This window comes from Myotis nattereri (genome assembly GCF_964212035.1).
Source record: "Myotis nattereri genome assembly, chromosome: 11".
NCBI classification, from domain to species: Eukaryota; Metazoa; Chordata; class Mammalia; order Chiroptera; family Vespertilionidae; genus Myotis; species Myotis nattereri.
In genome coordinates, this window is record NC_138086.1 from 65,055,727 (window position 1) to 65,068,202 (window position 12,476).

The following is a 12,476-nucleotide window of genomic DNA, read 5'->3' on the forward strand; positions in this document are numbered from 1 at the left end:
CCACCACCACCATCGCACCAGTTCTTAGAGGACCAGGTTTTGTCATCGAGGGGATGTGTCTTTGAAATATTTCCCCCAAGATATGCAGGGCCTTAGACAAAGAAGCAGGATGGGTTTGTTTTTTATTTTTATGGGATCAGTATTTTGTTAGTTTGCTTTGGGATTTATTGACAGTCACATAGCTTGACTCCCATTTCACATATCTCCTCTGCTTTTTCCTCCCACCTTCATACAGTCATGCTAATTTTCACCCTATTTAGATGGCATGGCCACCTGCACTTCTCAGTCTTTTAAAAAATATGTATATACACATTTTCATTATTTTCTCTATTCTTATGTAATTACAAAGAAAGTACAGAAGAGCATGCCCCACCCCTCTTTTCATGTCAAATTATCCAGTAGTGGGGGAGGATACTTACTTGTAAATCCCAAGGTTGGCCACCTCTCCTTTGAGCTGTCTGCTGTGAGGCATGCACTCTGATAGGCTCTGGGGAACAAACTCCGCCCTAAAGGGAACCACAGTGCACGGTTGGGCACAGAAACCAGGACAGTGACAGGTTACGGATACACCTCTCTGTCACTATAGAGACAGGTTGGGGTATCTGGGGAACAAGATAATGAGATTGACGCATTCTGGTGTCTCAGGTCCAGAGCTTTGAAGAGGAGATTGGTGATCACCCTGACCTGACTTCAGGAACTAAAGGTAAGAATTCGTCAAGGTGTGCAATTTCATCAATGGTCTTTTCAGAGAATGTAAGTAACTGCTATTCAACTTTCTTAAAAGGTAGAACTTACTCATTGCCAAGGAGATGCCACATGTGTTACAACTACCATCTACTTCCACTGCATTTTCTACCTGCTACTATTAAACTCTCACTAGCAATGCAAATGTACAAGTAAATTTCAAAATATTTACTACAGAAATGTTCAGTATCAGTGGGGCTTGTCTACCATTGACTCTGTGTGAGGCGACCGGGATAGTGGAATGGATTCCACAGAGGACGGGGACTGACTGAGGGAATCCGTTCTTACTTCCGCCAACTGCTTAACGCTGTACGCGTCATATCACGTCACTGGGACTCAGTTTTTATACGTTATAAAGAGATAAGAACAAGTAATTTTTAAGTTATCTGCCGGAACCTATATCCTAAATTAAGTGATTATGTGACCTTCATGTGAAACTCTCAGGTGAAACAAGTTATCTAGATGTAACTTCGGGGTCATCTCTTAGGTCAGTGATCAGCAAACTGCGGCTCAGCAAACTGCGGCTCTCGAGCCACATGCGGCTCTTTGGCCCCTTGAATGTGGCTCTTCCACAAAATACTGGCTCTTCCACAAAATACTGACTTCTGCTCATGGGACACGAAGTTTCAATCGCACTATACGTGCGTGCCTGCATGTGGTATTTTGTGGAAGAGCCACACTCAGGGGGCCAAAGAGCTGCATGTGGCTCACGAGCTGCGGTTTGCCGACCATGGTCTTAGGTGGCCTTATAATGTCCTGGACAGCAGGGGAGGCAGCCTTTCTCTACTTCTGGTTCCTATGCCCTGGTTCAGCTATCATTGTGATTCAGCATTTCCATAATCCTATAACAGAGCGAGAAGTAGACAGGAATTAGTGAAGCAAAATAAAGCAGATGAAGCTAGTGTATGTCCTCGAAGAAAATATGCTAATTTTAATTTAATTTAGTGTGGTGTCAAACACATCTTTTTTATTACAAAGTGTATGTATGGGCCTCATTTTGCTAAATGCTGTTTAGAAATTATGCATTAGTAATTACAGGGTCCTGCTGATTACATAAATTGTTATCCTGCTCTTTGAAGTAATTACCACATAACCTGCATTGAGGTTTTTAAGATAAAAATAAGCATCTGTTTTCCATCTAATTGAATGCTTCTCAACGAAGCTAGAGATTCTCTTGCCAATAGGAGCTGCCTTCCTTGACATTCAATTAAGAGTTCTGCTGGTATCATCAAAGTCACCCGAATCATTCAAAAAAAATGATTTTGGAAAGTTAGGCAACAGCACTAATCTACATTTAATCTCAAATTTAGAGAGCAAAGTAGTATGGGTGAAGGTTGGCCTAGTGGAGAAATATGAATAACAATTAAAGCAAATGTAATTTCATTCCTTTCACAAACAGTATTGTTAAACCAAGAAGAAATAGAACTAAAATAAGGAAAAAATAAGTAAAACTAGTTCAATTAATAGAGACAGAAGGAAATTATTGATATATATAGGAGTGAATTACATATATAGCTATAGATATATATAAATTTTTAACATATATAAATATATACATATAATATATATGAATGAATTTTTTACTCAAAGTTGAAAAAGTGACTTCATTAAAAAAATGTGGACTGTTTTGACCAATAGGACATGGCAGAAGCAATGCTGTGCTATTTCCAGAACGTAGCCCTTAAACTACTTGACTGCTTCCTGGGTCTTGAGATACCCGTTCTTGGAATATTCTCTCTGAAAACATGACCTTTGTTTTGTAAAAACACCAAACTGTATGTGGATGCCACATGTAGGCACTCTGGTGGACAACCTTGACGAGCTCCCATGTGAATAAGCTATCTTGGGTGTCCAGTCCAGTCAAACTTTCAGATGACTGCAGTGCAGATGCCTTCCAACTTTGATTGCATGAGCAATTCCAAACAACCACATAAACAAGCTGAGTTAATCTGTAGAACCATGAGAGATAATAGATTGTGGTTTTAAGCTACATACAGGCACACAAATAGATGAAGGCATGTGATGAACTCTTCAAATACCTTTAAAACTTAAAGATGTTTTAAAGACTATTTTATCTACTCATGCACAATATTCCAAATATTAGCAGAAAAAAAAGGATATTTAAACATTTTCCTAAATGAATTAGAGCAAAATTACTTCTTATAAAAGATAGGTAGCCAGGGTCACAAATATCCTACCCTCCCTTCATCCCCTGAAAAATTCTCACTGAAATGAACAAAAGAATCTATATATATGAAAGGCTAATATGCAAAGTGTCCCTTTGGGAGTTCGACCAGGAGAATGGGAATTCGATCTCTCTCTATGACATGCGTTGACCACCAGGGGGTGGTGCAGAACATGGTGGGTGACCAGCAGCGCTGGTGGCACAGGGAACTGAGGGAGCAAGGGAAGGAAGAGGCATGGAGGCGGGGAGGCAGGGAACCTGATTGGCCCTGATCACCGGTTAGGCCTAGGGATCCTACCCATGCGCAAATGTCATGCACAGGTCTCTAGTCCTATCTAATGAAAGAGAAACATGGTAATTAGCCATACCTCCACTACCCTTCCCATTCGCTAATCAGCGAGATATGCAAATTAACTGCAAGCCAAGATGGCGGCCAGCAGCCAGGCAGCTGGAAGCGAACATGAGGCTTGCTTGCTTCAGTGACGGAGGACTCCAACGTTCCCCACCTGTCTTGCCAGCCTCTGAGCTTGCAGTTTGAAATATTGTTACAAATATAGAAGCTAAACAAAACCCCAGAAACCTGCTTTCAGCCAGCCGGGATCTCAGAGCTGGAGTTGAAACAGTGTTTCGATTATAGAACCCAAACAAACCAGATACCTGCTTTCAGCAGCCAAGGCCTCAGAGCTGGAGCCAAGCCTCAGAGCTAAAGCTGGCCCAGAATAAAAAAGAAAAAAGAAAAAAAGGAGCGGTTGGGAGCTTCAGTCACCCACCAGCCTGAAAACAGCCCTCGGCCCCTCACCCAGACTGGCCAGGCACCCAAGCAGGACTCCCACCCTGATCCAGGACATCCTTCAGGGCAAACCAGCCGGCCCCCACCCATGCACCAGGCCTCTATCCTATATAGTAAAAGGGTAATATGCCTCCCAGCACCGGGATCAGCGGAGCCGCGGGCCCTCCCAGCACCGGGATCAGCATGACAGGGGGCAGCACCCAAACCCCCTGATCGCCCTGCAGCTCTGTGTGTGACAGGGGGCGGGGCCACAACCTCCCTATCCACCCTGCTCTGTTCGTGACGGGGGAAGGCACCCCAACCCCCTGATCAGCCCTGCTCTGTGCTTGATAGGGGGAGCTCCCCAACCCCCTGATCTCCCTGCGGCTCTGTGTGTGACAGGGTTCGGCGCCCTAACCCCCCACCCCCAACGGGCTCTGCTCTGTGTGTGACAGGGTAGAACCATAACCTCCCCATTGGCCCTGCCCTGAGTGTGACAGGGTGCAGCGCCCCAACCCCCTGATCCGCTCCGCTCTATGTGTGACAGGGGGCAGTGCCCCAACTCCCCTATTGGCCCTACTCTGTGAGTGACAAGGGGGAGCTCCCCAACCCCCTGATGGGCCCTGCTCTGTGCATGACAGGTTACGGAGCCCCAACCCCCCTGATGGGCCCTGCCCTGTGCGTGACAGGGGGCAGTGCCCCAACCTCCTGATTGGCCCTGCTCTGTGTGTGACAGGGGGTGGCACCGCAACCTCCCCATCGACCCTGCCTTGAGTGTGACAGGGGGCGGTGCCCCAACCCCTCAATCGGCCCTACACTGAGCGTGACTGAGGGTGGCATCGCAACCTCCCGATCCATCCTGCTCTGTGCATGACAGGGGGTGGTGCCCCAACTCCCCATCGGCCCTGCTCTGAGCCCAACCATGGGCTGCACCTAGGGATTGGGCCTGCCCTCTGCCACCCGGGAGCAGGCCTAAGCCAGCAGGTCGTTATCTCCCGAGGGGTCCCAGACTGCGAGAGGGCACAGGCCGGGCTGAGGGATGCCCCCCCTCTCCCCCTCGAGTGCACAAATTTTTGTGCACCAGGCCTCTAGTATAAATATAAAGAGGAAATACATTTTGGTGCTATTAAAAGCGGGGAGGGGGACTGATTCAATTATTCATATTTCAGAAGCCTTGAGGAATTTGAATAGACTATATTGTAGATGAAGATAGGGACAATTCTATAGGAAGAGCTTGCCTAGGGATTGAAGAGACAAGTCCACTGCAGAGTTGTACTAACACATTAAGAGCATAATTTCTAAAATAATCTCATTTAACTCTGAAATCCAACAAGACACACCTTTTCTGTCACCTTATGAAACCAGCATACACAGCAAGACTACTATAAGATCTAGCAGTTCATAATCAGAGGCTATTCAGAAGAAATACTTGCCAATAAAAGAATGACTACAAAAACATCACTCCCAGAAATTAATATTCTCAGTGAGATTTGTTAAATTATTGCACCTGTGTAAGAGAATAATCTTCAATGAGTAAACATCCTTTTCATATAAAATATACAATGTCTGATTTTGATTCTGATAATGGTGAGTAACCCCTAACTGGCCAACCCTCCCATAGACACCTATAACCTCTGGATAAAATATTTTAAAACTTCTACCTGAAGGCACTGGAGAGTGACCAAAAACAGGCAGATTGTGGAGAAGGCTTCAACACTTTAAAAAGGAATGGGTCCTAGCCGGTTTGACTCAGTGGATAGAGCGTCAACCTGCAGACCGAAGGCTCCCAGGTTTGATTCCAGTCAAAGGCATGTACCTTGGTTGTAGGCTCCTCTCTGGCCTGGGCCCTGAGTCAGGGAGCATGCAGGAGGCAATCAATCAATGTGTCTCTCTCACATCAACATTTTTCTCTTCCACTCTCTCTAAAATTAATGGAAAAATGCCCTCGGGTGAGGATTAAAAAGCAGGCGGGGGAATGGCGCTGAATGAGTTTCTTGTTTTTTAAAAGTCTTTTAGCCTAAAGGCAGGATCTAACTGACGTCATAATTTTTATAAATGTATAGAAATTAGCAGTCTTACTGGCCGCCAGAGGGATTAAAAGACCATTTGGGGCAATGACAAATAGACAAACAGGGAGACTTAATTCTGGTCATATGACAGTTTGGAAATATTATCAAACTGGACATTTTGAAGTCAGAAATACAGCTGTTGAAGTGGTAGGTGGAAAGTCTAAAGAAAGGGTAGAGGAAAGAATAGGGATTTCTCTCCAAAAAGAGAACAGGTGGCACTCACCTGGGTCACTGAGAAGTATTTTCCACAAAAGTATGGATGGTGCCAAATACTAGATTTAGAAACATTATGGAGAAATGACCACTCCTAGGACTGTAGGGGCAAGGGAGTGGTGACCAGAATGTGGAGTGCATCGCTGTGTTGGAAAGCTGCCTTCTATAGAGGAAGGCAGCCAAGCTGTGGAGGACACAGTGGGAGGCAGAGGAGAAAATGAATATTCCCAACTCCCTCTCTTCCTATCCTCCTATCTCCAGTGGCCAAACCCAAGCTGAAGCCACCAGAGATCAAGGAAGCTCATTATTCAATCCGTATGAGACAAAAACACAGATCAGGCCCATCAATGAAATAGGAACACCTAAATAGCATGATAAAATGTATGAAGTGGAAGGGTAAGGTGAGGAGAGAAGTTATCCACAAATTTCCAGACAGAAAAATGCAGATTACTTACAAAGTGGAAAAAATCAGATATTTCATTAGCAACACTAGATGGCATATGTATATTGACCATTATATGTGTAATTTAGAACTAGAAAAATGTTAACCAGTGATTTCATAAACATCCACACTCTTCTATTTGCAAGGGCAGCATAAAGTCATTCTCAAAGGAGGACTCATGAAGTACATCCCATTCCCTACCCTTCCAGGACAATGTCCTGGTTGATTAAGATGTCACCGAAAATAAAGTACTATAGAATAATTAAAATAGGGTGTGGAAAAGTCAAGTAAACAACAACAACAAATAGTTAAAGTTAATTATTGTTAAAAATTTTGAAAGGAAATAAAAAATCACAAAATTCTTTAGGGTTAAAAGATAAAACTTAAAATAATGATTTGCTTAACTTCTATTTTATTATCAAGCTTCTGTAAAATGTTGGACATAGAATAAAAGAGTTGTAAAGACAAAAACTAATTGGGGTTTATAATATTAATAAAATATACTTCAAGTGAAAAGAAAACCTAAAATAAAAATAATACTTCTAAAAAGTAATCAAAATTATAAACCTCATCTATGGTTTGACAATCATAAATCATTACATTCCAAGTAATTAACATTCAGCATATAAATGCTGATGTTATGAATTTGTAAAAAGCCCCTACAAGTTAATGAGAACATTAACAACAACAGATACTATTAGATTAATGAAGAAAGCAAATGCATAGGCAGTCCAAGGAAAAATTATACAAGCTCCACAAAAATGATAAACATGATCAATGTCTCCTGTAAATAAAGGATGAAAATTTAAAATAATAACGATAATGTGTTTCACCTATCCTATTATCAAATATTTGAAGATTTAATAATACCTGGTGATAACAAACATGTAGATTAAACACTCACCCACTGTCAGTTGGAAGTTAAATTGTCATGAATTACTTGAAGTGTGATTTGTCTGTCACACAATTTTAAATGCAGGCAATTTTGATGCAATTATCACAGTTCTGGAATTTGTCCTACCAATAGACTCAAATGTGCACACAAGGACTTTCACTGCAAGAATGTTTATAGTAACAAACAACTAGAGGCAGCCTAAGTGCCCCCAAATAGGTTTTGCTCTAAGCAATTGTTGTAAAGCTTACATTAAAATCTACTCAGACATTATTTTGAAAAATAAGGAGATATTTAATTGTTGGTATGGACTGGTCTCAGAGATATACAGTTGTTAAATGTGGGCGGGGGTGGGAGGTGGGGGAAGATACCTGTGAAAGGTTCTATCTAGATTTCTCTTTGAATTAAGAGTGTATCTATTTCTATTGATGGGGGAAGTGTGCACAGAATGCTTCTGGGAAAATATATAAAGAACCGTTAATGGTTATACCTTAACAGAAGGGGAACTAACATGTTTTAAATTAATTGGCATCTTTTACTTTTCTTTTGTTACCATGCGCATATGTTATTTTCATAACACTACTTAGCGAAAAATTCTGGCGGTACTATAGGAAATTAACACAATAAAAATGGGAGATTTTGTTGTTGTTAATTTGCTGCCCCATCCCCCATAACAACCAGTTCAAACTTTTGTGCTCCTTTTATTTTTAATTTAAAAAATTAATAAAATTATATATATTTAAGGTTTACAACATGATGATTTGATGTACATATACTCAGTGAAATAATTGCTATAGCAAGTCAATTAACATATCATCTCTTCACATAGTTACCCTCCTGTTTATGTGATGAGTGAACCTGAATATCCCTTAGCAAATTTCCAATGTTTACTACAGCATTATTGACTATACCTTAGATCTCAGACTTACTCATTCTACATAACTGCAACTTTCTACCCTTTGACCAACGTCTCCCCCCAAATTGGGAGACTTTAAGATTCCTCTCCTCTTTTACAGGTCAAACAGGAAATAATAAAAGATGATAGAAAAGCCCTGACCGGTTTGGCTCAGTGGACAGAGCGTCGGCCTGTGGACTGAGGGGTCCCAGGTTCGATTCCGGTCAAGGGCATGTACCTTGGTTGTGGGCACATCCCCGGTGGGGGGTGTGCAGGAGGCAGCTGATCGATGTTTCTCTCTCATTGATGTTTCTAACTCTCTATCCCTCTCCCTTTCTCTCTGTAAAAAATCAATAAAATATATTTTTTAAAAAAAGATGATAGAAAAGACATTAATATAATTGATAAAATACTTAATAGAAAAATATTGAAATAAGTATTCTTTGCCAGTGTTCTTGAAATATTTATTAAAATATCTAACAATTTTTAAATGCAAAGATTATTTCTTTGGTTTCTTACACACAAACACACATACACAGACTCTCACATATAACGTATAAGTCATTTTGCCATAGGTATAAATGCAGCAAGAATAAAAATATAAGTAACACTTTCCTCCTCCAAACAAACAAAACAAAATACCAAATCCAGGACTTGGGGACTGAGTCCCTCAAGTGCAGAAAATGCTAAGTTAAAACTATAAATGAGGATCATTTGGATAATAATAAACCCTTTATTTAAAATTGGAGAATTGGAACAGAAGCAGTAATCTGAGGCAAATTCATAGTATTAATTGCTTTCATTATCAAACAAGGGAAAAATAAACTAAGTATATAACTCAAGAAATAATCATAAAAACAATAAAATAAACATAATTAGAAGATAGAGATTAATAAATAAATGAAACTTAATAATGTGGGAAGTAGAAAACAAGTGATTTTATTTACTCATTCTCTCTTTATCTCTCTCTCTCCTTCTCTCTGCTATTTCAGAGGAACTGGTATACTAATTTAGAAGAACATCAAAAATGGCCCACTCTCCTTTCTGAAGCAGATAAATTCAAATTCCACAGTCTCTGTTCTACTCTTCCTCCTTTATTTTCTCTGCCTCTGCCCTCATGCTGTTGCTATGCTTAGTAAATGACACTTCTATAGGGCTCATCTGGAGGAATAATTATTTGTTTTCTTATGCTAAATGAGGGTAGGAATCTTGTCTTCTTTACTGAGCGTCCCCTGGCCAAGCACAGTGCCAGACCCATTAGAGAACTCCATACATACTTGTTGCTCCCCACATTGATCAGTTCACTCTCAGCTTCTCTTGTCTTAGTCAGAAGAGTTCCCGTAATAATTAATCAATAGTAATTTAACATTGCCACTGTGCATTGTGGGCAGAGTATAATCACTATCTTAAAATATTATACCTGGTATTTTCAATAATTTTACTGGCATGGATTTCAATGTTTATAAATTAGGAATGTATACAGTTTGTATATTCCTTTCAAATCTAAGAATTGATGCTTTATTGTGGGGTGTTGCATTTAGTCCTAAGTAACGTATACTTCATTTACTTCAGTTTTGCACACTTTCTAGCAACATCTCTCAAAAAGTTGGTTTCCCTGAATATGCATGGAGTGTGTTGCTTAACTGTATATTCCAATCAATTACAATTATTATTAGAGAGCAGCCCATTGTTAACAATTTACATCTGTACACTGATTAGCAGCGTCCCAAGCAGTTTCCATGGCATTACTTCACGTAATCGCCACACTATTTTTTCCTTTTTAGAAATAAGACATCCACAAAGTAAGTTCCCTAAGGTTACACAGCTGACAAAGGGAAGCCAGGATGTTTTGAATTCAATTCCAGTTCTTCTTCCATACTGAATTCATTCGTTCAGCAAATATTTAATGAGCTTTTATACATGCAAGAACCTGTTCTAGGTGCTGGCGATACACACGGAAGTGAAATAGAACCCAGCCTCATGGAGCCTGTTAGTATTAGGAGAAACCAATCAATTATCGAATAACAATGGTGATGAATGTCATGAAGAAGAAGCAAAAGATGAATCGGAAGCTTCTAACACACAGGGAAGAGCCCCGTACAGATCTGAGTGCCTCGCTAGCGCATCCCTTGAAGTTCTTGGCAGCATTTGAGCGCGTTCTCTGTGCCAGGTGTAGTCCCAGGCTCTTTCTATGCAGTCATTCACTGACTTCCCCTGGAGGTTGATTCTATCATTATCCTTCCCATTGCACAGACAAGGAAATTGAGGTAGAGCGATTGTGTAACTGCTCACGGTCACAACCCTCAGAGCCCCTGTCCTTCGTTTCTGGTTGCCTTCTGACTTGACCGTGAGAGAAAGCCCCAGGTCATACGTTCTTCGTGCTTACCTCCCTTCTAGAGCAGAAAAGCTATTAAAACAACAAAATTGCTCAACCACGAACACAAACTTAGATCATGAGACTGGGAAGATTCTGGTCTCTGTAGTAACACGTGAATGGACATGGCCATCCATGATTTCCTGCTTGGGCTGTTGCCGGCCTCCCTGATGAAGCGGGCTGCCCACTGGGAGGCAAACACGGACTCCACTGGCACTGGGAGGGCCTGAGTGTCCGTCTCCTTTGCTGTTTGGTTTGGGTGGGTATTTGCTTTCAGGGAATTAGCACACAGGGAAGCGGGGTCGCCAGGTTGCAGGGAACCGATCGCTCTTGACTGCCTGCTCCCAAGACAGATTAGGAGGAGGACGCCGGTGGGGCAAAGTCCCGGCGGCCCTGTCCGTTGGCTCGGGTGCTGGGCCTCCATTTGCGTCGATGGCTTAATTTTCTGCTCACCCCACGACGGCCGATTCCCACGCGGCTCGGTGCCTTCTTCATATTTCTCCGTAACGCCGTCTCTGGCTGCTTCGCTGCGGCAGGCTTTATGATCAGGGTGGTTGTTTGCTTTTTTTCCCTTCCTTGGCAGTGGGCAAAGACACACTCAAACTCCAATCGCCCTGAACAACTTACACAGAAACCAGGGTGTTTTCCAGGCTTGTTTTGAAATATTACAATTTTTTTATTAGGCAATTTTATCATTGTTATAAATAAGTAATTGTACTGGGGAGAAGGGATAATCCTTATTTAATTAAATTCATCTATACTCCCAGGTTGGCAGCAACAAGACATATGTGAGACTAATACCCGCAGCCTGCCTCTTTGCATGTGCAATTAAAAATTCACTCCACAGTAGCGCTGGCAGTTTCGGGTTGCTTTTGGCATTTACAAATTCTTTTATTTTGTGACTTTTTTTTTTTACCATACACATATGCTGGAGCAGATGTTGCTTATTTGTTGTTTATTCAAATCTGTAGGCTCTGGCAGCTAACTCCATTGTTCTGTAATGAAGCTTTATTCACTGTCCTGTATTAGGACCCTGCGCCTGCACGCGAGGCTGCCTTCGCTCCCAGTAGGACACCGTAGTTATTGCCCTTGTAGTTGGCTGCTTATAGCTGGAAGCTTGCACTGGGGGGCAGACTGACAACCGCAACAAAGGGCTGGGTGGTTACCGTGGGGTGAGTGCAAGGGGACAGGCGGGAAGGTCACCCCGCAATGCTCTGCTCTGCAGTTCTGCCCGGTGGCCCCAGCCTGGCATCGGACTCAGCTGCTGTGCTGTGGGGATTTGGTGTCTGAAGCTGGGAAGCATTTCCTTCCTGCTCTTTCTCTTCTTTCTCTTTCTTCCTCTCTCTCTCTCTCTCTCTCTCTCTCTCTCTCTCTCTCTCTCTCTCTCGTTATTTAATTAGTTTAATTAGTTTGCAAGTAGGGTTCTATTGCAATCCCCCCCACAACCCCTGTGCAACCATAGATTTGTTCCCAGCCACGCTTAGCCCAAGGAGCTCTATCCAGCGCAAAACGATTTCTTCCATATATCACACCCTCATCACATCGTCCCTCATCTGCATCCTGTTCCTGGCTGCCTGGGCCTTTGGGGGAGCCACACTTCATAAAGTCGAGAATGTCAGGTCCGTGTTGACCAAAATAAAGACCTGCTCATCCCTAGAGCTCCAGTGCCAATTTGGAGACATTCGCCTTCTGGAAAACCCCTGTCTTGGCCAGGAGGCAATCAATCAGAGATGTAACCACCTCCATCTGGCACATTATGACATTGAACCTCACTATTAACACATTTGTGATTCATCTTGTCCCAACGAGTGGTGCCAGGGATCAAACCACATCCTCCCTCCCCGTGGCAGCTGGGAGCACTCTAGCTTCCCAGCATGCAGAGTTAACACATTG

The 12,476-nt window shown here is 42.3% G+C and overlaps 1 protein-coding gene across 1 annotated transcript in view; it reads left to right on the forward strand.

Annotated features, from left to right (window-relative positions):
- ITPRID1 (ITPR interacting domain containing 1) overlaps nt 1-12,476 on the forward strand; it is a gene marked incomplete at its 5' end in the record, with an annotated part of 61,016 nt that overhangs the window by 17,180 nt on the left and 31,360 nt on the right. Inside the window, one exon of the mRNA XM_081102151.1 lies at nt 646-703. Within this exon, the coding sequence (XP_080958277.1) occupies nt 646-703 (58 nt within the window). The remainder of the gene's footprint in view (nt 1-645; nt 704-12,476) is intronic.